At 47.6% G+C, this 24,919-nt stretch overlaps 2 protein-coding genes across 2 annotated transcripts; both read right to left on the minus strand.

The window, feature by feature from the left end:
• Positions 1-7,395: 7,395 nt before the first annotated feature.
• Positions 7,396-8,908, minus strand: HOXA4 (homeobox A4). The gene is made up of 2 exons (XM_074898072.1): positions 8,260-8,908; positions 7,396-7,724 (listed from the first exon to the last, which is right to left on the minus strand). The coding sequence occupies exons 1-2, from the start codon at positions 8,861-8,863 to the stop codon at positions 7,396-7,398; spliced, it is 933 nt and encodes a 310-aa protein (XP_074754173.1). The 5' UTR covers positions 8,864-8,908.
• An 11,892-nt stretch (positions 8,909-20,800) lies between these two features.
• Positions 20,801-22,762, minus strand: HOXA5 (homeobox A5). The gene is made up of 2 exons (XM_074898073.1): positions 22,201-22,762; positions 20,801-21,167 (listed from the first exon to the last, which is right to left on the minus strand). Exons 1-2 carry the CDS (start codon positions 22,760-22,762, stop codon positions 20,917-20,919), a joined length of 813 nt encoding a protein of 270 aa, XP_074754174.1. The 3' UTR covers positions 20,801-20,916.
• Between the last annotated feature and the right edge of the window lie 2,157 nt (positions 22,763-24,919).

Genomic DNA, 24,919 nt, shown 5'->3' on the forward strand with positions numbered 1-24,919 from the left:
CTTCCTCGAAAGATTTGAAATCTGCTGGGGCGCAGAGTTGTTTACCTACATCTGTGCGTGTGATAGAGATAAAGTTGGTCTTTGATCATTTCCAAGCAGATAAAAAGAATAGAGTTATCGACTGTGCCCTTGTGGGAGAAGTTCTGCCTCAGACTCAGCTGAGTCTGCCAATGTTGGGTCAGTTCAGCAGTCCCAAATATCCCTGCACGCAGTGCTGTGGGTACATGCCACTCGAGAAAGGTTCCTTCGTACCGCATTTTCGCTTATCATTTCCTAACACAAGAGTGAATAGACATTCGCAGCGATTTTTTGTAGTTAAGATTTAAGCAGCCCATTAAGCCAACACAAAGAGCCCTTGTAGTCCTGTAATTTATGGCCGCTTTTAAAAGGTAGTAAAATATACTAATTGTACAGCAGCGTCCAAAAATAAGTAGGTAAATCTAGCAGGAATTTGAGCTAATTCTCTGTAATCCTCCCCTCTTGGCGGCCGGCGTAAGAAAATGGTCACTATGAGAAGCACTGCATTTCTCCTGCCAAAGGACCAAGCGCATCAAGGACTCAGAAACTCCGAACCATCAAACACCGACCTCCGCCCGGTGCAAAGCAAGGCCAGGACGGACAAATACCCGAAACTTATTCGCGATCCGTTCTGGTTTATGCACTCGGACAAAAATCACGTTTTCTAACATCCCCACATGCACTCCACGTTTACAGGACCGGCTGCGGAACTCCTCGAGGAGGAGGCAAACAGACAAGCCGCGATAAGCCATTCAACACCGACATGGCTCCAGCCCGCTCTCCCTCGCCTCACGCCTTTGATTTGGGAAGGAGCTAAGAATGGACAAAGAAATTCTCAACCTCTTTCGCTCTTCAAATGTCTTTGCATCCTTCCTGTCCCCCTTGCCTTTATAAGGATGGCGATCGCTCAGGTCCCGTACATTCTTTGTCTGCCCAGACACGCGCCTTCACTACCCACGGAAGATGAATAGAGCCAAGCCAGGGGGGGGAAAAAAAAAAAAATAATCCAGCTAGGTTAAATATTTATCACAACAGCAACACCACCACCAAACTCTCATTCCAGCAAGCTTGTTCTGCATGCAGGTACGGGGCAAATGGCTCTCTTACAGCTGCGATCTGCGCAAAACCCGCGGCCGCTTCCCGGCTCTTACCTCCTCCAGCTGCGCGGAGTTGGGCTGGAACGCTCCCGCCTTCCGCCGCCCCCGCCGAGCGGGTTTTTTTCGGGGCTCCCTGAAAACAAGCAACAAACAGTGCCTTACCGGGGAGCGCAGGGGGAGGTATTTTGCTCCTTCATTGGCAATACATGGTTTGCCGGGTGCGCGGGGAGAGAGAAGGAATGGAGCGGGAGCGGGATCCCGGCGCGGAGCGTGGGTTCCCACCCGGGTGAAGAACACGGGGAGCCGAGAAATAAAAGCGTGTGGTTGGTTTGGTTGTGGGTTGGTTTTGGGTTGGTGGTTTGGTTTTGTGGTTTTTTTTTTTTTTTTTTCCCATAGACAGCTATGCCTTCTGTCTCCAAGTGTTTGGAAATATTGTCATTCCAAACTCTTGTTACATGAATGTCTGCTTTATTTTCCTCTGGGAAACCTTTGTTTAGGATCATTTAATCAAGAACAGACATTAAACACAAGTTGTGGTGTTCATCTCTGCTGAATAAAACGCGGAAAGTGTTCCAGTTTAAATGAGGGGCGTATTGTGGTTGGTCTTTTATTCAAACGGTTAGCCGGGGCCCGATCCTGCCACCACTAGCGCAATAAGAGACTAACAATTGACCTCACTGAATGGGATCGGGCCCAAAGCCTTTTTTTTTTTTTTTTTTTTTTTTTTTCTTTTAAACCCACACTGCAAGACATTGAAGGAGGGAAAAAAACTGGAAGGCTTCTCTTTCCCTAAAATAAACAATATTGCACAATCCAAAAAGACAATAGTCAGATTATTCGCATGCCACTTACTGAATCACGTTTACATATGAATTTGTCAGATATAATAATGTACCCCCCGTATTCATTCTCGCTAATAAAAGCCATCTAACGCATCTTAAAATTGTCAGTAGATGTAAATGCTAATAATTAAATAACGCAGTTCTTGCGGAAGGGTGTCATCTAAGCCTTGGAAATATTAAGTCTGTCTTGGGAGAACTTTTCGAGCAGAGACTTTGCTTTGGTAATTTAGTAGTTCCATAATTACGCTAATAATTTTAAATTTGGTGTTGAACTCCAGTCTACATAAAATCATGCAATAATAGCCTACTAAACTGTTTATTGCCGTCTCATAAATTTGAGAGCGCTGTTAAAATCTCCTGGCAAACACAAAAGAAAATGGAAAGTTCAATCTGCAATCGCAGAGCCCGGGCGCTGCTGCCTGGGGTTATTCTTAGCTCTACCTTTTGCTCTGCTCGGCTTCGGCGCAAGGGGAACCCCTTGGCATTTTAGGCTCAAACTCATACCTTAGCCGTTTTGATCCCTAATCAATAGTCATGTTACAAACGGCAATAATCATCGATCAAGCGTGTCGTGACTGGGTTGCCCCACTCGTGTTAAATATGGAGCATGTATCTGAAAATGGTGCCAGCTACTTTCTGTTATTTATTTTGGAGCTATTAAGTCACACCACCATATTTTACACTGCCACAGTCCTTTAAACTATGCTGCTTCTTGAAAGAGTTGCTAAGTAGCAATAAAGCACTTTACAAACGCTATGACATTTTTTTTTTAATTTGTTGTTATCCCAAACTCTAATATTCATTGCGGCACTTTAAGTTCGTACATAAATCGTTCAGACTAATGAGTCATAGAGAAATTCGCCCATGACTTTTCCTTTACAACGCTCACTGCCTTTCCATTGCTTTTTTGGCCCTGCATTAGGAGCCGGTGATTTATTAACGCCAGGAAAATTGAACAAAGCAGGTCCTCCTGCACTGTGGCACCCAGCCTTCCACAGTGTGAATTAGAACATTATCGAATGTGTTTGCCTCGGTAACACTTAATCACCAAAAGCCGTAATGTGACCACAAGGCAGCTAAAACAAAGATTTAACATTTCTAAATATTAAACTTGTTAAGTAAATGCTCAGCAGACAAAGCAAGCACAAACAATTAAAGTCATCAAGCTAGAAATACACACTACCTACTTACCAACACAGACCCTACTGCTTGCTTAAGAAGTTTAGAATCTTTCAAGATAAATCAGGTGGGCTTTTTTTGAAGGGAAGGAAAAAAAAAAAAAGAAGAAAGAAAGAAAGAAAAACAAACTCCAGTAATAAGGAGTTGAGTTTCACTTCTGAGAGAATCACTCCTAGTGAGGACTGACGGCTACGGATCCATTCCTGACTATCTGCATTAATTATTTAATGAGTCACGTGACCCTAAAGATTAAAATTTCAATATCTCCCCCAGAACAGACGCAACACCTTTATCTGCGAGCGCAGGGATCCTCGTATTTGGGTCCCCTAATCTCTGCTGGCTTTGACAGCTCCTCAGTTCCTAGGGAGAGCGCTTGGGCATTAATTACACGGGGCTGTCCCTCTCTGTACGGCGAGATGGGGCAGCTTTACACCCCTCACCCCCAAATTAGCCACTTGAACCCAGATCCTCATTGTCTGCAGCGGGGAGGGACTGTCTGAGCGCTGCTGGCAGGGGGACAGGGGAGCATCAGGGGCGGCAATCCCCCGGGCTGCCCTCCGCGGGTTGGTACCGCCTGTCCGCGGGCCCGGGCGGAGCTGGGAGGGCTGCCCGGGGCTGGGGGGGGGCGGCCACGGACCTTCCCCTGCCCCCGCGGGGAGCCCCGACCCCACAGGGGCTCGCGTGGGCTGGGCTTGGAGAGACACAGAGGGTCCCACCCCGTCGTGGCCCGACCAGGCCGTGAGGCTCCGGTCCCAGCAAGAGCCTCCGCCTCCCCGGGGTCGCGACGTGCGGGGGCCCCCGGGGCCGCGCCGGCTCCGGCGGAGGTGTGGGAACGGCGGGCGGGCCCGGGATCGGGCCCCAGTGCGGGGCGGGGTGGGGGGAACCGGGGAGGCTGGAGTTTCATGTTTGTCAAGATCTCTGTCTGTGTGAGGGCTCCCCCCTACCCCTTCTTCGTTTACAAACACCGGGCAAGAAGGCCACGGGACGGCAAGCACCCTAAAGGGAGGGGGGGGGGGGGGGGGGAGAAAGAAAAAAACAGTCCCAGCACTGGATAGTCCTCCAATACAGGATGGCTCCAGTTATTAAATACCACAAGGCGCTTGTCACAGCTGAGTTCCCCGTGTAATAAAACACCAGATATAGCAAGAGCTTGCAGGAGAAACGAGGAGGGGAATCTTGGCAAAGGAGCATTTTTCTTGGTGGGTGGAGGGGAGGTGGGTACCGGGGTTAACAGCGTGGCGTTCCCTGCGGCCAGCAAATTGACTCCGAGGTGATTCGGTCTTTCTTTGAAATATTGACAAACTTCCACTTCCAGCGTTCTGGGCCGCGCTCGCCTTTGTGGCCAGAGCAGATAAATCCGTGTGTGAGAGACACGGGGAGAGCGGGAGAGAGGCGGGGGGGGGGGAGACATTTAGGTCCAAGTGCCGGATTAAAAAGAATACTGTCTTTAAAGGTCAAGGGTTTGAAGGGTCAGTCTGCTCCTCTAAAAAAAACAATTAATGGGATAGAAAATTTGTCCTCTCGGTGAACTCCCGGTTGCCTTAGCAAAGGGAGCACAATGCGAGAATTTAAACTGGACGATGTAATTTTAAAAGTTATTGTAAAGACGGGCAGTATCGGACAGGGAGCAGAGGGCTCCCAGCCTCAGAGCAGCATCCCGCTCCCAGCACAGGCAGAGGGAAAAAGGGGGGAAAAAGGAAAATTTACCTTAAAAGACGATAATCTGCCATGGGGTATTTTGCAGTCCGCGGTTCAATCTCCAACAAGAGAGTGTACATTTTTTTAGCAGACAGCCAAGATGCTGTGTCTTTACACATGACCACTTTTTTTTTTTTTTTTTTTCCAGGAAAATCCTTTGCGTCTTCACAGACTTTTCCAAGAGAATGCCTTTCAGAACTGCTGTTGAATTACAAAGAAGTATTTATTGTAGGAGGTGATTAATGATTCTCACTAAAATTGCTATTTGCAGCGTGATTTCATTTCTCCTTACAATGGGAGCAAACCAGGTTTATACGCAGAGGCTGAACACTAAAGAAATCCTACATTGCCAGTTAATACGTTTCAGCTGGAATTTTGTTCGGTCGTGCTAATTTTTCCTCTAAATTTATTGAGGGATTCTCAACAATAAACAAAACGAAAAGTTACACACTTGCGGATAGTTGTTACCTCACAGCCATATTTTTCTGCCTTGATAAGGAGGCAGCTGGCAGTTCAGGATTCAGTAAACAGCAATATGTGAGTAGAAGCGTGTTTTTCAGGCCTGCTCGTTGGTCAGGTTTGGAGACAGCAGTGTTTGCTGTGGGTATTTACAGTTGCCACCTCCCTGATGCTGACCGTGTTCTGCCAGTGGCACATTACATTTTCCTCCGTGAGGGTCTGGTCTGTGTTGGGTGGCCAGGCAGGGGTGCTGGCAGCACCCCTGGGGCCTGGTGCTACCTCACCCAGAGGGTGATGATGCACCCGGTCCTGGTGGACTCACTCGCGTGAAGAGAAGCACCGATTCAAAAAAATCCTTCTCAGATGTATTTGGGTGAGTAAGTAAGTCCTGGCCTTCAGACCTTTCCTGGAAGATTTACTAGCACTTGGGCTCCTTTCCGAGCCCCTTCCTACCCGGCTCAGTGCTATTCTCTGTTGGGAAGCCCTGAGCAAGGCTCCCCACTAGCAGCTCCGCTTTGCCTGCGCTCCTTAGCCGCCTGGAAGCAGTGAGATGCGCAGCCTGAGCTGGAACCACTTGAACCCTATTTTGCCACAGCCTCTTTGACAAGCTCGGTCAAATAAACCTCCTGAGTTGCACCCAAATTAATGTTTCTGCCGAGGCTTTCTCAACACATTTCGAAATATTCTTAAAGAGAAAATAAAAGGAAACAGAAATAGAAAAGGCAGCTTAGAGAAACTCTATGTTACCGCCCATGTATTCCCCATGAAAGGTGCTAGCCAACTGAGAAATCATCATCGGGCGAAAATGAACAAATAAATCACAACTGGCTACAGATTGAAAGTGTTAGCACGGGGAGCATGTGTGACTTCTCCAGCAAAACCCATCGTGGGAGCTTATTGGCTCCCAGTAGAAGCACAGTTTCTCTGTAACGCAGATGAAAACAGTCGGACAGACAGTGATGGACAGCGATGGACAGCCGGGCTGGTTCTGTCCCATGTCCACCGAAGAGAATATCACTCACCTATACAGAGAAGCAAGACCTTTCCTCGTCCTACAGCGCTCTTTTTCCCAGCCAGGCGATTAGAAGTCAGGACGTTTTTCACTATATTTAAAGCAACCATTACCTTAGTGACAAGATGAATCCAAGTTAAAACAGTATGTTAAACCGTTGTTTTCCCTTCCTGGTGCCAACACCGGCCAAGCACCAGGTGGATGAAACAGCACTGAGTGGACTTGTGTTTCAAGCGTTTAATTCTTTTGTACAGAATAATCTTTATTACCAGCATTTGGCACTGTTATACATTACACCAAAAATCCACAAATTGTACATGGACCCAAACAATTTAGACGGTGCCAAATATGAAGACAGCAACAGCCTTTATAGCAATATTTCTTTAAATAAATGCAATAGGGAATGTGGAGAAAAACTAATAGATCACAGCTACTGCGGGGGCTACACTTAAAACCAGTTAAGTTATCTTTGATACAGAAAACATTTTCCTTTAGACAGCGTAAGGGGACATTTTTCTTAAGCCTTTTAACTCCCGTGGACGTGTTCGTTCTCTGTCCCGTGTTGGTGTGTGTGCATACATGCGTGTGCACCCTCACACGCACACACACACACACACACGCACACGGGAATCCACGAACACGCCACGAAACAGCGCTATTCAAGTCAATGCCTTAAACAAGTGTCTCACGAGGTCTTTGTTTTAACCGTCTTTTATTTAAAAAAAAAAAAAAAAAAAAAAAAAAGATTAAAAAAGAAAAAGAGTCCATCTTAGGTACAGAGAATTCGTCCGCGACAGCATCCAGCCCTCTCTTACAACGAGGGCAAGAGAGTGTTTCCATAAATAGAAAAAAAATGATGGGCATGGAACCATTATCTATATACAATGTAGACAATCGTCCGGGTTTTGGTTTAAACATGTGCCCGTTCTTGGGCACGTCTCGTCTTCCTTTCCCGCTCCTGTTTTGTTTTACACAGTTGTTTGGTCCAAACGGCCAGCCCCCACCACGGGGCAGCTGGAAAACCCCAATAGATAGGTATATATATATATATATATATATATTTAAAAAACAAACCAAACCAAAACCGTATTTATAGCGCGGCTGCGTTGGGTGTAGCCCCATCGAGCGGATGGGGGTGGCCCTGTGTCTGTGCTTTGGACTGCTGGCTCAGTGTGGACTGGTTTGAGGAGCGCATCTTTGTGTTAGGCAGTTTATGGTCTTTCTTCCACTTCATGCGCCGGTTCTGGAACCAGATCTTGACCTGGCGCTCGGAGAGGCAGAGGGTGTGAGCGATCTCGATGCGTCGCCTCCTGGTCAGGTAGCGGTTGAAGTGGAACTCCTTCTCCAACTCCAGGACCTGCTGTCTGGTGTAGGCAGTGCGAGACCTCTTGGGCTCCCCTCCGTTGTAATTGGGATTGACTGAAACGTGCACACACAGGCACACACGCGGAGGGGAAAAAAAAAAAGGGGGGGGGGGGGGAGCGATGGAACATAATCATTATATAATAACTTGACACCAGGTTCACATAAGATACATAAACGGCAAGAAAAATTGTTTCACAGCCTATCGACAGTGGGGACAATCGAGGAGCAATAAAAAATGGTGATGGGCATTTGGGTTAGAAGAAAAGCTTCAAAGACACATGGCCCAAAGCCACTGCAGGGCAATTAAATTTATGGGGGCTATAATTACTGCCCTAACAGTTTGGCGTCTCGTAAATCTTTTGATAAAGGACCCCGGATACAAAAGGTTTCTCACTTTTTTTTTCTTTTTTTTTTTTTTTATTAGGAAACGCGGAGGGAGAAGGAGGGAAAGAAGAAAGAAAGAAAGACAGAAAGAAAGAAAAAAAAGCCACACACGCAACGACCCATCCCGGCCCCGGGAGCACCCTCCCCCCCTTCCCTCCCCTGCAGGCGCATCCCCACCTCCCCCCCCCCGGCAGGGGCAACTCACCCGTGCTCACATGGATCTTCTTCATCCAGGGGTAGACCACCGGCTCCTTCCCCTTCAGCCCGGGCAGGCTCTTGTCGGGCAGCAGCGGGCAGCCGGGCCCGGTGCCGGCCCCGGCGGCGGGGGCCGCTTCGCAGCGGCGCTGCAGGGCATGGCCCGGGAGCAGGGGCTGGGCCGGGCCGGGGTGGCCCTTGGCGGGCGGCGGCGGCGGCGGCGGCGGCGGCGAGGAGCCCGGGGGCGGCTGCTCGGGGCCCGGGGCCGCGCTGCCGGCGCTGCTGTAGCTGTAGGGCGCCTGGGGGTAGGAGGGTGCCTGCGCCGGGTAGAGCGCCTCGGGAGGCGGCCCCGGCGGCCCCGGCGGCGCCGCGGGAGCCTGGTAGCCCGGTTCCCGGCGCGGCCTCGGGAAGTACTCGGGCAGCGCGGGGCCCGGGTGCGCGGCGTGCAGGTGCGGCGGCGGCGGCGGCGGCGGCGGGGCGTGCGGGTGGTGCGGGTGGTGCGGGTGGTAGCTGGCGGAGCTGCCGGCGCTGCCGCTGTGCTGCGTGTACTCCTCGCAGGGAGGGAATTTGGGCTCGATGTAGTTGGAGTTTATCAAAAACGAACTCATGGTCATTAATTTGTGAAGTGCAAAAATACTAATTTTTCTCGCGTTGTCGTTTTTCTGGGCTCGGCGAGGCCCCTCCCCTTCCCCCCCTCCCTCCCCTCCCTCCCTCTCCCCCTCCCGCTGCTGTCAAGTGCTCGCCGCTGCCAAAGTTTGGGCCTCCAGCTTCCCCCCACCCCCCCACCTCCCCCCCGCCTTCCCCGTAGCACACCCCTCCCTTCCTCTCTTCCCACCCCTGGAGCGCCTACAACACACACAACACACACCCGCGCACACCCCCCCCACCTCCCCCTCGCACCCCCCGCCACCCCATCACCACCTGACCGCCAGCGCCAATTACCGCGCGGGGCCGCGGACCCCGGATCAGGAAATGGAAGGAGGGCGAGCGACCGCGGGGCAGCTCCGCGCCCGCGTAGCCACCGCGGGGGCCGCTGCCGCCGGGCCTCCTGCCCTCCGAGGGGGCGCCCCGACGGGGGCAACCGGACGCCCCTGCCCCGCCGCCGCTCCTCACCAGCATCCCCGGCTCCTCCCGCTCGCCGGGCCGGGCCGCACCCCGCAGTCGCGGTGTCAAGCGCGATAAAACTAAAGCAGCTCTGACAGTCTTTCCCTGCCCCCCCCCCCCTCCAGCACTTTTTGTTCCCCCGTTCCCCCGCGGCAGAGCGTAGGAAGCGGGGCGAGGAAGCGGAGCACAGCCAAGCTGCGCGGTCCGGGGGGAGGCAGGCAGGCATTGCACAAGGCGGCCGTTGCACAATCCTTCTCAAAGCAGCCCGTCTCCCAGCGCCTGGAGCCGGGGCTGCGCGCAGGCAGGCAGAGGGCGGCCGCGGCCCCCGGGCACAGGCCACCGGTAGCCCGTCGGGGTCTGCCCCCAGCGCCCCGCTGCTGCGGACCGCGGGCGGGCGGCGACCCGAGGGCTAGTAGCCCTTGGCACCGCTGGAGCCGTGCTGCCCGGAGGAACAGATGCAAAAGTTAGCGTGAAGGTGGCGGGGAGGCCGAGAAGAGTCCTCGAGGGGCTTGCGGGGCGTGGGGGATATAGCGAGCCTGAAAATAACGGGGAAGAGAGGGGGAAGTGAGAGGGGGGAAGGCGGACACGACGGTATCAAATACTTCCTACCGGCAGTAGCAGGGCTCACTGCCAGCATCCCTCCCCGCGGAGGAGCCGTTTTCCAAACTACGAATTTAAGCCCGTCCGCTTGGTATGCCTCGTCTTGGGTTTATTTCTTAATTATCTCTTCCACTAGAAATCGCTAGCGCCTTCACAGAAGTAACTCGCAAACCCTGGCGTAGGAGGGAGAGGGCACTCGGGCACTTCTGCGCTGCTAAAACTGACACTGTTAACGATATTTGCAGCTCAGAAGGAAAAGAGGCAACCGCCCTGACCTTAGGTAATTGAAATTTGATGGTTAAACTAATTACGCTCTTATTCTAAGGGGGGGGGGGGGAGGAATACTTATTGAACGTCAGCTAGTCTGGTAGATTCGGAGTTAGAGGCGAACTTTTCGGATTTTTTTTCGCTCTTTTTCAGGAAAGCGTATAAACACATAGAAATGTTTGCTCACCCTTCGAGAATATAATTGCTGAGTGGGTAATCTCTTCTGCCGGTATGGGAAAATACATCTAATATATCAAGCGTAAATATGAAACGGTTTAGATCTTGCCCTCCTAAAGATATTACATTAACAGTTACCCTGGTTTAAATTCAGATTATTGTCTTTTGCAGTTTTATAGATAATGGATACACGCAATAAAATTCTATTTGAATATATATTCTATCTAACAAGACACACACCGTATCGATTTATATTTTATACACACACACACACGCACGCACTCACATTGCAGGCGGCTTGTAATATGTTAGAACATTTCCAGCACTTGGGTATACTGGGGTACTTATCTAAACAATCACTCATTTCCTCCTCCTATCGAATGTCTAATTTGTAAAGAGAGTTAAAACACATTTACTTACTCATTTCCAAAGGCACATCTACGGAACTCTTTAACTGGGGTAATAGATAAGTTTCTCTATTTACTCTGCGTGGAGAGGAAATGCGGTTACACACACGCACACAGAGGCAGCCGCAACTGCTCAACAACACGCATTTGACAGGAAAAGGGAGATCGCTTTGTTTATATTTTTTAAAAAGACAAAACCTACAGCAAACCCATGTTGTAAAAGAATAAAGCTCCCACCTACATGACCGTAAAAAAAAAAAAAAAAAAAAAAAAAAAAGATTGTCAACGTCCACCGCGAGCAGAGAGCGTTTTCCCGGCGAGCAGAGAGCGTTTTCCCGGCGTAGAGAGATACATGCACACATACAGACACGTATGTACAAATACCTGCCGGCCAGCACCAGATGAACTACACCGGGTTATCGTAAATATTATCCTCGGCGTAAGTCCTGAGCCCCCGTGGCCGGAGCACTACAGCAGGCTGTCGTGCTTCCCAGCCGCGGTAAAACACAACGAAAAGTGATGTCTCGGTTTGTAAGCTCAGCGCTATATTGGGCGAGCTGACCGGGCTCTGTTTCGTATTATTTACCGTGATTAGATCTCAAAGTATACTTGTTTCACTGCGCTTCTCTCTACCGTGGGGCTCTGGCCCTCGGTTACAGAGAGAGAGATGCAATTTTGTATACGATTGTAAATCTGCAAGGTGACCTGAGCTGCTCGGCTCAAGTCTGGTTTTTTCGTGTGGTTCTATTAGTCTGCGAAGATGTGCTGAGGCAGGACCTCCAAAAGGCCTGTTCCATGTCTTTGTGGTTTTGTTATCATAAACAAGAACCCAGCCAAGACCACCAAGTGTTATCTTGCACACGGCCATTTCGACATTTTACTGCAAGATTTATGACTGTAATAAACAATCTCAGAAACCCTTTTTTTCCCCGGTACTTCCCTTTAACAAACTTGTAGCATCATCCTAAGGTCTCAAAGAAAGAAAATGAGAGGAAAAAATAGGCCAGCTCCCTTATTTTTCCAGAAGGGCTCAAGGTTCGATTTCACTGGCAAAGGAGACTTTAATCAGTTAATAAAGGAGCGAGAGTTTCCTGGCCGAGGCTGGCCGAGAAGGAGATTAAGTTGAGAGGGAGAGAGTCAATTTTCATGCACCAAGAAGAGGCAACCTCATACATACCCAAAGAGGGGGAAAAGGGGGATCCCCTTTTTCTTGAGAAACAGGCAAGCACTCCTGCTACCCTCCATATGCGCGGCTAGGTCGTAATTACCCCGAAAGATAAAATAATAATAACAACGGCAAGAATAGTAATAGTGATAGTAGTAGTAATAATAATAATAATAATAATAATTCTTCAAGTCAACCTTTCGCCGTGCCCGGGCATCCTCCACCGAGAGCGGTAGGAGGAGGAAGAATCGCACTAGCAGCCTGGTTTGAATTTGATTTGAACCATTTTGAATATATTTAGCCCCAGCTTTCCCCTCTTGAATGCGAGGCTGTCCCAAGTTTCAAAGTGACCGAAAAGTGACACCGTGTGCATTTTGTTTCTTATTAATCTTACACATTGACAGTCTTTGTTAAATAACAAGGCGTGCCCTTCACCAGGCGACATTTTCATATTTGTTAGACGCGGTGACCTGAAGTTCACCTCGGCCTTGGACTTAGTTTTTCTAAAAGGTCTATAACAGTGTCTTTTAGATAGCGGGGTGCTTTGCCCAGGTCACTACTTCTAAGGGAAAATTAAGAAAAAATCGCGGGAAAATGTAAACGTTATGGAATGTATCGACTGTATTCCCTTCTTTGTTCCCGGGAACGATACAGCCCCCGAGGCTGCTCCTGCCTCCGCGGGCGGGAGCGTTCCTTTCCTATCCTCGCTGCCGGGGCAATGCTGGCAGTTTTGCCCCAAGTTCAGCACCGGGTAAAAACGGTGACTTCTCCGGCACCGGGGCTCCTCGTAAGCACGGGGTGATTGGCGAGATTTGCTGGCTCTGTCCTGGCGCGGTTAAATAAACACACGTAAAATGTGATTTGTGCCCGGATTTTAAATGAATGGTCTTTTGAGCAGACCTTCCACGCCAGAGAGCAGTGTGCTGAATGCAGGGAGTGAAAGGACAAAAAGAATTCGTCTCAAATTGTTAACTGTTCTGCTCCAGGTTGTTGCCTTTAAAAAAAAAAAATAAAATAAAATAAAATTAAGGAATAATTTAAACGAGAGTTCAGAAGAGTCAATATTTACTGAAGTCGCAGTTTCAATATTCTCACTGATATTTATATTCTAAACCAGACTGAAAATATGAAATTCGAGCCACTGATTGTTTTGGTGAGGAAACAAATGGATTTCAGTCACCTACTCTTGAGTAAGCCAGTTATAGCAACAGCTTTCGTTCTGGGTATATCAAAGACGCATTGTTATTCTTGGAAACAATCCGCCTGCTATTCTCTAAGAAAATAGATATTTGGCTACGGCTTTTAGCTTGTTATCAGGCTTCGCTCTTACACCAAATAAATACTCTGGATGTGAAAGGTTATATACTATCTCCAGCGAGGGCAGGCTCCCCGAAAGTGCAATGCCAGGGCTCCCTGCAAGTGAGCAACAGCAGCAACTTGTGACCAACGTCTACGCGCCGAGCAAACGCTTGCATTATATACTTGCCAGGCTTCGGCAGATACTTGAGGCAAAATCCCCCAAAATCTCTTTGGCTAATCTGAAATTGAACCTCTCAAATTGCTTCCAAGAAACAGCGCTCGCTTGCCACGATCCAGCTGTGTCTCTGGCAAATAATTCACGCGGACCATCTACACGGAGGCCGGCGTAGCCTCCTGCCTTGGGGGTGGGAAGGCAGCAACACACGGATGGGGTGAGGTGCACTCTGTCTCGGGCTTCCTTGTCGCCCAGTCCCCTCCTCTACACTTTTTCATAGCTGCTTATGAATATTTGGGAATATCCTCTCCCTCATCCTCATCATTTCAGGCTGAATCCGGTTTGCAGTGGTCTCCCCCAGAATGAAACTCCCCGTGCCATATTAGCCATTTCTCCCTACACACACGCCTGACCGAGGGAGCTGAAACTTCGACACCGAGGCGGCCCCGGGAACAGAAAATCCCAGCGGTGTGGGAATAACTCCCTGCGCAAAGAAATGCCACGGAACTTTTCCTCGGGGGGGGGGGGGGGGGGCGGGCGGGAGCGGGGGGGTGGAGGGAGGGAAAAATCCCTCCCCGCTCCCCATTTCTCTGGGAACTGCTGCCACGAGTAGTTCCAGGGGGCTGTGAGGACCCCCCAGATCACTGAGCGGAGCAAGGCGCCAGCTTCTCCGCAACATTTGCCATCGGTAGTACAACACGGCCCCACCGCTCCGCATTTTAAACGAGCTCCTTCGTACCAAACGTATAACCCGCATTATCTCCAGCATGTCCTGTTTAAGCACAGTTTAGCGGTCGCTACAGAAATGAGAGCGAAAACAAAGACGCGGCTGGGATCGATACACGCGTTAATAGCTTCGCTCCTATCTTATCTTCCTGCCATTTTGCAAAGTGAGAAGGCTTAACATTAAACCTCTTAAAGCATGTTATTATATAATAAACAAGGGTGAAACATTTTGCTACCTGACTCTCGGAGGAGGCAGCATCAGCGGCTGCTGTGGGGGTAACACGCGTGTTTACCTGCCGCGGCTGAACCCGAGATATTCAGACACAAATGTGGCCGATAATTCACGATGAAATACAATGTGTATTACTCTTGAAAAGAGGAATTTTCTATCCTTTCCTCGGTAATTGAGGTCATTCAGCCAGTAGGGTTCACCTGGAGTCCATACTGTGATACACACGTAACTCAAAGCTATTTTATCTTTTGTGCTGATAGTCAAGATCTCGGCTATAACATTGACATCAAACTCTGTCTGGGCGAATGACTAAGAGTGGTGCAAAACGTAAACTTTTGACCCTCAACTTTTTGACCTGCAGTTGTAACGCCCTTAACCACAAAGATATACAAAAGCTATGCAGCTTCTTTTAGGAGTAAGAGACTCGCACTGTTTGTTTCAATAGTTCTGCCGTTTCCCCCAGCTTTCTAAGGGCTTTTTTTTTTTTTTTTTTTCCTTTTTCCTTCTTCTTGCTGTTGAGAAATCGGATACTTTTGCATTTTTAATTGTTGCGCGCTTTTTTTTTTCCCCTTTCCTTTTCTTTTCTTTAATCTCGCAGCTTTGTAAAATGCTGTTATATCAGTGTGCACAGCCTTTCGGCAGCGTTGGAGGGAAGCCTGTTACTCAAAGGCGCTATATGGTTACAATTGCAGGTGAAATGCTGGGTAAGTTCTGGGCGTGAGGTTGGAAGGAATGTGGCGACGAGCGTTGGGGGAAAAGCTGCAGCTCTCTGCTGCGAAGGGCTTAGTCATTTCTCCTTGATTTAAACATAAAGAAACAACTCTAATTGTTTGCGAAGCCTTGTCTAGGCAAACGAGTTGACTGTGAACTTGGTCTAAAGCGAGCTCTGCTGGTGATTCCTAGGGTGTGCAGATTTATCTTTTCTGCATTTACTTAACCTGGCAGTGAACTGCACGGGCTGCCATTTGTTATCCAGAGACAGACTTCACCTCAAGCAAGGACTGTTCCACAAAATTGCAATAATTACCCAATAACCTTCATAGCAAATATTATTATTGAAAAGACATTTTTTTGGGGAGGGGATATAGAAAAGATTCCTTACGCGTGCTATAAGGCGAGATCCCTGCGAAATTTTGCACGCTCTCTGTGTCAGATTTGGTACTGTTTGTGCGTGTAGCTACAGGAACATATGACTGTGGTGGTCCATGAGTATTTGCCTTCCAGAGAGACATTGGTGAGGATGCTTTAATTTGAAAGGGATAATATTTTTAAAGATGTCCAGGCGGCTGTGGGAGCTCTGGTTTTGCGATCTGGCTAGTAACTCTAGCAACAAATCGGGGAGATTTTAAGGGCAGGAATGAGGTAGAGTTACGAAAGCAAAGCGACGTCTTAACTTGCTCAGGAGATTTACTTATGTCTGCATTCAATGCGTTAAATCTGTATTTGCGGGGAGGGAAAAGGCATTGCTCCAGTATGCAGGGTTTGAAATCGAAACCTCCAGATCCGCCCCTCATGATCTGTTCCATTCAATTTCCCATGGAGCAGATTGCAAACCCCTCTATTGTCACCCTTCCACAGATACACACTTATTAAATGTAAGGAAATGGCAGAATAATAATTTCCCCGTAATGTTCTGCAATTAGGGCGTTTGCAGGGTTTAAGCAAGGCTGCAGAGCTGTAATTTACGGATGACTTTCCATCGGATTGTTCTACTTCTGGTTTAGAGAAAGTTATGTCTTGCAAAGTCACTAGTTAACACACATTAAGAGAGTTGCCTAATCTTTAATTGGCTTTACGCTTAGACATGACACTCTACACTCAAGTATTTCTTTCAAGGGATAAGGTAAACTACATTTCAAATCGCAGAAAGCCACTTGCCATGCCTAAAATAAAACAAACTCGCATGCATTAATCCCCCAAACACAGCAGAAAAATAATGTGTACAGATAAGACCTCTCTCCTGATTCCCAGCGATTATTCTCCATGACATTTTCCCTCGGAAAACAATTAGGACCTGGGAATATTTTGGTGCAGTTCGGCAGTCTGGGGTTGTTTGAATTTCAAATTTCAAAGCGGATTAGAAAATCTTAATGCGTTTCTGGATTTGAATGGCTTCAACTATGCTGCTTAGGAAAGGGCAGGGCCAGGAATCTGGAGAAACTGTCATTTCTAGCTAACTTTCTTTTGTTGTTAGAGAGTTTCTTGCAGTACGGGTGGGTTTATATGCTTGTGGGTCCGGGGATATTTTTCTTTTCCGTAGTTCTTGAATCTCTGTACACTGCTTTACGTGGAATATGCTCTAGAAGTCACATTCAAATATGTGAAAATATGTAGTAGCAAATCTTTTCGCTCTAGACAATGAAAAATTACAATCCGCGATGATATCCAGGTTCCAAAAATATTAGTCGAACGGGTGTGTGTGTGTATGTGTTTGTGTGTTCGCCAGGCAATCCAAATAATGCAGTCTTGTTGAATATTGAGCAATCGTGAACAGTTTGTGTCTAGTAACATTCCCGTTTACAGGCGAAGGATTTTCCTTGGAAAAGGACCCGTATATAAACGAAGTCGAAACTTTTAAAGGGTTTTCATGCCTTTGCCTCAGACTATAAAATTTTATGGCATCTAATATAATATAGTACGTGCCTATCATATATAACTTTCTGGTATTCCTATTGACGAAACTGTGACAGCTAGTGTACTATAAAATGTCCAGCTGTTTATTACGGAAATGGTTTTCAAATGTGCATTTGGATATGCACTTTTAAAGCTTTTCCATTTTTTTAAATATAAAGTATATGCATAAGTGTTTGTTCAGTGTTCATAGGAAGGATACACAGACACAAAGGCTTCGGACTCCATTTGTCTTATGCAGGGGGTTGGCTCTAAATATTAAATATTTGTAAAATTGTGAGATCTTTTGAGCTGAGATAACCTTATATACTACTGTTTCTTTAGTGTTAAAGGCAAATAAATTAAAAATAGGAATCAGTCAGCAATGTGCAGACCTTGCAGAGGTACACAACAACCTTACCCTCCTGCACCCCGGTGCCTTTCTCTCATTTTTGCTCGCAGTAGCAGATACAGCCTAAACCACAATATTCAAACGGGATAGCACTAGCAAAATAAAACAAAGCCCATCTCCCAGCTCGCATTTAACCTCCCCATTCTTTTGCAAACCCGACTTTATCACACATGAAGGAAAACAATGCGATCTGCTGAATCCCTGCTACTCCAAACCTGAGCAGGGAAAGACATTCTTACAGCTGGTTTGAAGAGAGATATATACGTATGTATATATATGTATGGGTTTTTTGTTTTGTTTTGTTTTGTTTTGGGTTTTTTTGAGGCAATTCTCAAATCTCTTACCTAGTCCCAGACCAGTCTGTCTGCACCCCCTGAGATCACTCGCCTAAGTAACAGCTCTGAGGGTAAGGATCAGGCCTTAATGCTACCCAGAGAAAGACAGTTCCTTTCACCCTTTCATTCAAGTCCTGGAAATTCAAAGACTAAAGTTAAATCCGGCCATAAAGTTTATTGCTGAGTAATCACACTCTAGTGAGAACAGTCCACTTAAATAAAAAGAATGTTGAAGTAAACACGCAGCTGGGGCCTACCCCACAATGGCAGCCAGCAATATAAAGCAGAGAGGGAGAGAGCAGAGCTAGGGGGATATTTACAATCTTCAATAAACCAAGCCCGTATTTCATAATTTGCAGCACTCTAATGACCTGTAGTCTCTTGTATTAATGCTACAAGTTACAGTCAATTGGTTCGCTTTAAAAAAAAAAAAAAAAAAAAAAAAAAAGTCACGGAAATGTATATATGTATACACACATACACACCCCTTGTATACATAAATACACCAATATTAGACACACATGTGCATGTGCACAGCTTTATAGAGGCTTATACATCGGTCTGTACATGCATGCAGTTATGTTCATATGTATATATATATATAATATACATATAAATATATTTATATTTATACTGTTACATATAGGATCTGGAAAAAGTTACAGCAACATTATAAATGCACATTCCCGAAACATACTACGCACTCGCAGATGGACATATATACACAGCTAAATCTTTCTGCACAACCTCAATGCAGAAAATAGGAATCTTAAGTGCTCCAGTACAGTCTGTGCCATTTTAATACTAGCTCTGATGTGCAACATATTTCACCAGTCCAAAGATTATTACCATATCAGCACGCCTCCAACTCTATCATGCCTACAGAAGACACTGCCCAGATAATATCAAGCCCTATCTATTTTGTTTCCCCTTTTTTTAATCGCCTGCAGTAACCACTCCTTGCTAAACAAAACCTCTCCAAACTTGGAGAGTCTATTGGAGCAAAGGAAGTAATTATCTTCTGCGGTAGTCAAAGTGATTAAAACTAGGCCCCAAAATCCATCTCTGCCAAAGTCGCTTATTGTGGTTTACTTTGATTTGATCGTTAAAATAGCGAGCTAGCTGCTGCGAGTGAAGGGATGGGGGGGATTTGCAGCGCAACCTGGATCATTAGTGGTTGATCCTGCCTCGCGGGCTCGGTGGGACCGTCCTGAAAAGCTCCAGGCGGAGAGGAAGGGAAAGGGAAAGAGAAAGAGAAAGAAAGAGAGAGGCGAGAGGCAGCCAGAGCGAGCGGGAGCCTCGGCTTCCCCACTGTACAAATAAACTTTAAGGAACTTGTGCACAAAACTTACCTTTGACTTGCAAGGAGCCATTTTTCATACAGTATTGAGAACTTGTGGTTTGGATACTTCTGTCCCTAAACCTGACAATTTGAATGGCCAGGAGGCACACGTAGCCTGCAAAAGAGTCAAATGAAGTCCAGCGTCAGTGAGATTATATGTTATGTGGTATATAATGTTGGATGTCAACTCCCCAAAACCATAAAACTTACTTTAATGGCACCACGTGACTTTTTATAGCCAGTGAGCCTATCTGTCTGTGCTATGGATGATTTTACGATCTAATTCATAGACAAAACCCTATTCATTTGGCACCCAAATGTCATATAGCCGGAACTGGGGCTTATAAAGTTTACTGTTTTATAACTTTTAAGGGAAGGCATCAATGTAACCAGTCAGTAAATGTGCAAATCTTTAGTTGCTCTTAGAAGCTCAGAAGAGTTAACCATTCAAGCTCTGATGGGGTAAGTAACATTACGCTTATAGCAAACTAACTGTAGAGAAGAAAACCAAAAATTTTTGAAGGGTGAAAAGTGGGAACGTGGCTAGCGAGGGTTACTAATAGACGCAGAGGGCTCGGACGTGGCTGTCCTGCAAATATACTTAAAGAAACCACAGGAGAAATTCTAGAGATGCAAAGACGTCTTGGAGTTAGCAGCGTGTTTTAACAAAGCACATGTTGGGTTTGGTTTTTTTTTTTTTTTCAACCATCAGCAAACAGCTAACAGTTGATTCACCCACAAAGGGTGTTGATTGTGGTCCTGCGACGCAGCTTTCCACCTAGCGAGAAACCAGTAAGGAGGAACTTATGGTCAAACTTTCATTTAAAAATACTGGTAGCGGACAATCGCACCATTTGCAGCAGGAGCCAGGTAAAATATTATTACAAACTCTGCACTTTTTTTTTTCTTTTTTTTTTTTTGGTCAGAGGCAAATCAGGAAGCACAACTTCTTGCTTTGCATAAACCAGATCACGAAAACTTTACAATAGAAAGTTTATTTTTTTTGTTGATTTCCAGTCAGATTTTTTTAAAAACAAATACAAAAAAAAAAAAAAAAAGCTGATCACAGTTTGCTCAAACAGCCAGACTTTGACTATATTTGTAACTTTGTTCACAAAAAACATACATCACAGAAGCTGCGCTTAATAAGAGCCACTTCTAAGAGTTCGTGCAAAGAGTCATATACAAAGGCACAGCAAGGACATACTGCTTGGAATCACAGTTTTCGTCACAGATTCACTATTCACTACACGTAGGACAAGTTCAGTTGATTTCATCATTTCACCTCTACAACAGCATTAATTACACAGGAATTATATAGGTAGTTTGAATAAAAATATTTTTAACAGCTTGGAGCTATACAGACATTAACACTTGACCACACATGCACAGTTAAGCAGGTTGAGTGCAACACATAACATTTGTACTAAACCGGGGGAGGGTTTCTTTCTCTCTCTCCTTTTTTTTTCTTTTTTTTTTTTTACCCTTCGTTTTTTTGTTCTTTTTTGTTTAGTTTAGTTTTGTTTTAACAGTTACTTCAAGTAACACAGCCCGCTTCATATAAATAAGTTAAAACATCTATTATTTTTTTCAAGACAAAGCCATTCAAGACAAAGAAATGTACGATAAAAGCAGATCTACTTATACACGCGAGAGAATGGTAATAAACAGGCTCATGATTAAAAGATGAATAAGGGCGACAAGAACAGGGTTTCTTCACAGAAGTAACACAAGGAAGTTTTAGAAAGTCAACTTAGTACTGACATGAGACGCAGGGTCAGCTAATACTGCTCAGTACTTTTAATTGATCAAACGCTTAGGGACGGAATGCCCCTCCTGCAGCTGCCATGCTCATACTTTTCAGCTTATTATCCTTTTTCCATTTCATTCTCCTGTTTTGGAACCAGATCTTTATTTGTCTCTCTGAGAGGCAAAGAGCATGTGCTATTTCAATCCTTCTTCTGCGGGTCAGGTATCTATTGAAGTGAAATTCCTTTTCCAGCTCCAAGGTCTGATAGCGGGTGTAAGCAGTCCGAGCCCTTTTCCCTTCTGGTCCCCCTATGTTGTCTGGAAGAGAAAAGTACATGATTTAGATTCTCAGCAGCCACTCGGAGCCTTCGTCGTGTCTTATTGCAGCTACCACCGACCAGGACCGTTATTCTCGGTCCTGCCTGGTTTTGTTTCTGGCTTGGATAAACGCTCAACAAGTTTTCCCCTCCAGCCCCTTTTAGGAAAGGCTTGGGGGAGGGGGATTTTGTGGTCTCGGTAAGTTTTCGCTTGAACTGGGGGGTTCGATTTTTTTTTTAACTTGAGTTTTTTATTTTATTTTTTGGAAGGCTGATCCCCCCCCCCCCTTCCCTCCCCCTCCGCCTCCCCCAGATAAGCTGCCTTTGGAGGATGCCTCTGCTGCTCGCTGGGGTTGCAGGGCTGGGAGAGCAGAGCTGCAGCGTGCAGCCCTTTCCCACGGCTGAGCTGGGGAAGGCTCTGGGAGGCAGCGAGCCCCCGGCTGCTCCCCCAGCAGCGAGGGCAGGGCAGGTACCCGGGGCTGAAAGTTGCTCCGCTTCCCCGCGCCCCGCAAGCCCTCTACCCGGAGTTTAGGGCGACTCGCCGCACCCCCCCCCGCCCCCCTCCTCGGCTTCCCAGCGGTGAAACCTGCCCTCCTCGCCCTCTCCTATTCTCTTTTTAATACGGCTCGGCGAAATAAATGGGGTCAGCCGCGCCGTTCCCACTGGAGGGTCCCCCTTCCAGGGTAGAGCCGGGAGCAGCCCCCGCTTCCCCCCCTTCGGGAAGGCGCTTTCTGCTCCCCCGCTTGCTGCCCGCCGGGGCCGGCGCCGGGAGCCGGGCGGGCGGCGGTTCTGGGGCCGGGCAGTTTATTTTTATTTTTTTTCTTTCGGGGCGGGGGGGGGACGGGACACACACGACTCGCCCAGAGAAGGGAGCGTGCTTCCCTGCGAGCAGAGTTGTGCTGTGCGCGGAGCCTGCCCGCTCTCACGCCCTCCACTCCCCCTCTCCCCGACCTTGCTCGGCGCAGCCACCCGGTTTACATTAAATCCTCCTTTTCCTCCAGAGAAATAAAGAAAGAACAGGGTATTTGCTTTACCATGACTTATGTGCAGTTTTCGCATCCAGGGGTAGATCTGGGGCTGTGAAGGCTGGGCTGTGCTTTGGTCGGTCGGGGCACTTGCCTGCTCGCTGCTCGCTGGAGTGTCTTCCTCAGTCCCAGACGAGGTGCCAACCCCGTCTCTGCTGATGTGCGTGTTGCTGCTGGAATTGGACGAAGTGCTGGTGGAGTTGGCGAGGGAGTTTTTCACCCCGTGGTGACTCTCGCTGACGGGCGAACCGGCCACGGCGGTGCAGGGCAGAGGGTCAGGGGGAGGCGAGTGGGAAGACGTCGCGGGCTGGTTGTACCTGGGCTCTGTCGAGGCAGAGGTGGCGTTGGCCGGGTAACTGCGGGGTCTCTCGCTGGCACCAAAGTGGGTGGAAGCAGAGCGCCCGACGCTGAGGTCCATGCCATTGTAGCCGTATCCGTACCTGCCGGAGTGCATGCTGGCGGAGTCCCTGTATTGCTCGCTCACCGAGCTGTGATCTCCATAATTATGTAACTGGTAGTCCGGGCCATTTGGATAGCGACCGCAAAATGAGTTTACAAAATAAGAGCTCATTTGTTTTTTGATATGTGTGCTTGATTTGTGGCTCTTGGTCGTTTTGTGCGTCTATAGCACCCTTGCACAATTTATGATGAATTATGGAAATGACTGGGACATGTACTTGGTTCCCTCCTACGTAGGCACCCAAATATGGGGTACGGCTTCACATCACGTGCTTTTGTTGTCCAGTCGTAAATCCTGCCTGATGACCTCTAGAGGTAAACTCGTGCACTGGTGGGGGAGCTGGGAGGGCGCGGGCGGCCCGGGGCGCGCCGCCGAGGCGCGCCGCCGCCGCCGCCGCCCGCCCGTCCGCCGGCCTCCAGCGCCACCCGCTGGCGGCGGGGGGGACGGCGGCGGCTCCGCGGGGTCGGCCCGGGGTGACGGCCCCCGACGGCGGCGCGGAGCGACGCGGGGAGGCGCGGAGCCGAGCGGGGCACGCCGCCGCTGCCAGCGGCAACCGGCAGCGGGCGGCGGGGCCGGCGGGGCCGGGGGGGCTTGCTCCCCGGGGCGGCCGCCGGGGAGCCTGGCGTGCAGAGAGCGCTCCGCTTTGTGCCTCTGCTCTCCTCCGTGCGAGGCTTGGTGACGCCAGTTCACAAATCCGGTATGATCCGTCCCCAGACGCTGGCAACGCTTAGCTCCTTTCCACATACATACACATAGAAATAGATATAAAATTGGTTTCCCCTCCCTTTTCCCCGTGCCAGAGGTTTCGAGAGGCACTCGGGTCCTGCCGATGCGAAATGGCAGGTACCTATGAAAGATAAATACCGTGCAGCGTTTTTCCAACCAGGGGGTCAAATTCCAGGCGGCTGTACGGCCGCCGTTATTTTTCCACCTCTCGGGGAAAAAATAAATAAATTTTAAAAAAAGAAAAAAAGAAAAAACCCAAACCACTACTCTAAATGCGGCGGTAGCCATTTTGCATTAGTATTTTCCAGATTTGGCTTTTTAAATATTTAGAGCGGTAGCCCAAATTGCGCTGCCTTCCAAACAAAAGAGCCTTGATGCGTATACAAGTGGATTTGTACACAGCTTCACACGCACACTCACGCACACACAATATAATAGAGACAGATATAACGTATATATTAATCAGTATTTTCGCTGCGCTTATTTTACTTACACAGAACTCGAGGTGGAAGCATTTTATGGCAGCTACTTTTCTTTAGAGTACCTATTTATTTTTTCCAGTGCTAAGAAACGCGAATGTGAATTAAGATACCACAAAACGGGGAGGAAGATCCCCGAGATAATATGATAGACACTTTTTTTTTTTTAATAAAACATTAAAAAGAAATTTAAAAAAAGAAAGGAAGATCGACCCAAGCCCACGGAGCCCCAAGAAATGTAGTCCATAATTCAAAGCCCCTTCAGTGTAGAGCTGAGCTCACCGAAACCTCAGTGTAAGCTCAACGGGAACCACAGAAATTCGTCCGCTTTGAAACCTCTTCCCTCGCTTCCCCTGAAGTTTAATGCCGAGTTTTTACTTTGATACTAGTAGTGCAGATTAGGCAGTTTAGCGGCATTTTTTAAAATCTCCCTGCAATTCATCTTCGCTTTAACTGCAAGTTTATACCCAGGGCTCTATACAACGATTTTTTAAAAGGATTTTTCTTCTTTTTCATATTTAAATATCTTATACATGTGTAAAACTTTTTTTTTCTCCCCTGCAGACCATAAGCTCCCAAACACAGCATAACGAGACAGCCCGACATAGTGGGAGTTAGCAAAAACATAAACCCAAGTTTTTCTAAAATCTCTTGTATTCCTACAATATGAACATTTCTAATTTAAAAAAAAAAAAAAAAAAAAAAATCACTCGCTCATCTCTTCTCACACGCCAGGGACACTCACCCACACACAGATGCTCACCTCAAATACTAAAAAATCTGGGCCATTAGATCTCTAATACTTTAAGCACAATGCCATCTACACTTTGGAAAGTGGTTATATACATACATGCCTGTAGCTCAAAAGCTAGGACTTCCACGTATATTAAAGAAAGTCACAGATGATTGCAGATGTACATCTTTGAACCAAGCCTTTTGGGAATTAATAGACTGTGACAAACCTATAGGATTTTAGTAGCAGAAGGAACACAAGGTAAATAATAATAATAATAGTAAGAGTAAGCGCTAAGGAAAGGCCTGGTAGCATTTATTAAACGTGGTT

Source organism: Athene noctua, chromosome 2, assembly GCF_965140245.1.
Source record: "Athene noctua chromosome 2, bAthNoc1.hap1.1, whole genome shotgun sequence".
NCBI lineage: Eukaryota > Metazoa > Chordata > Aves > Strigiformes > Strigidae > Athene > Athene noctua.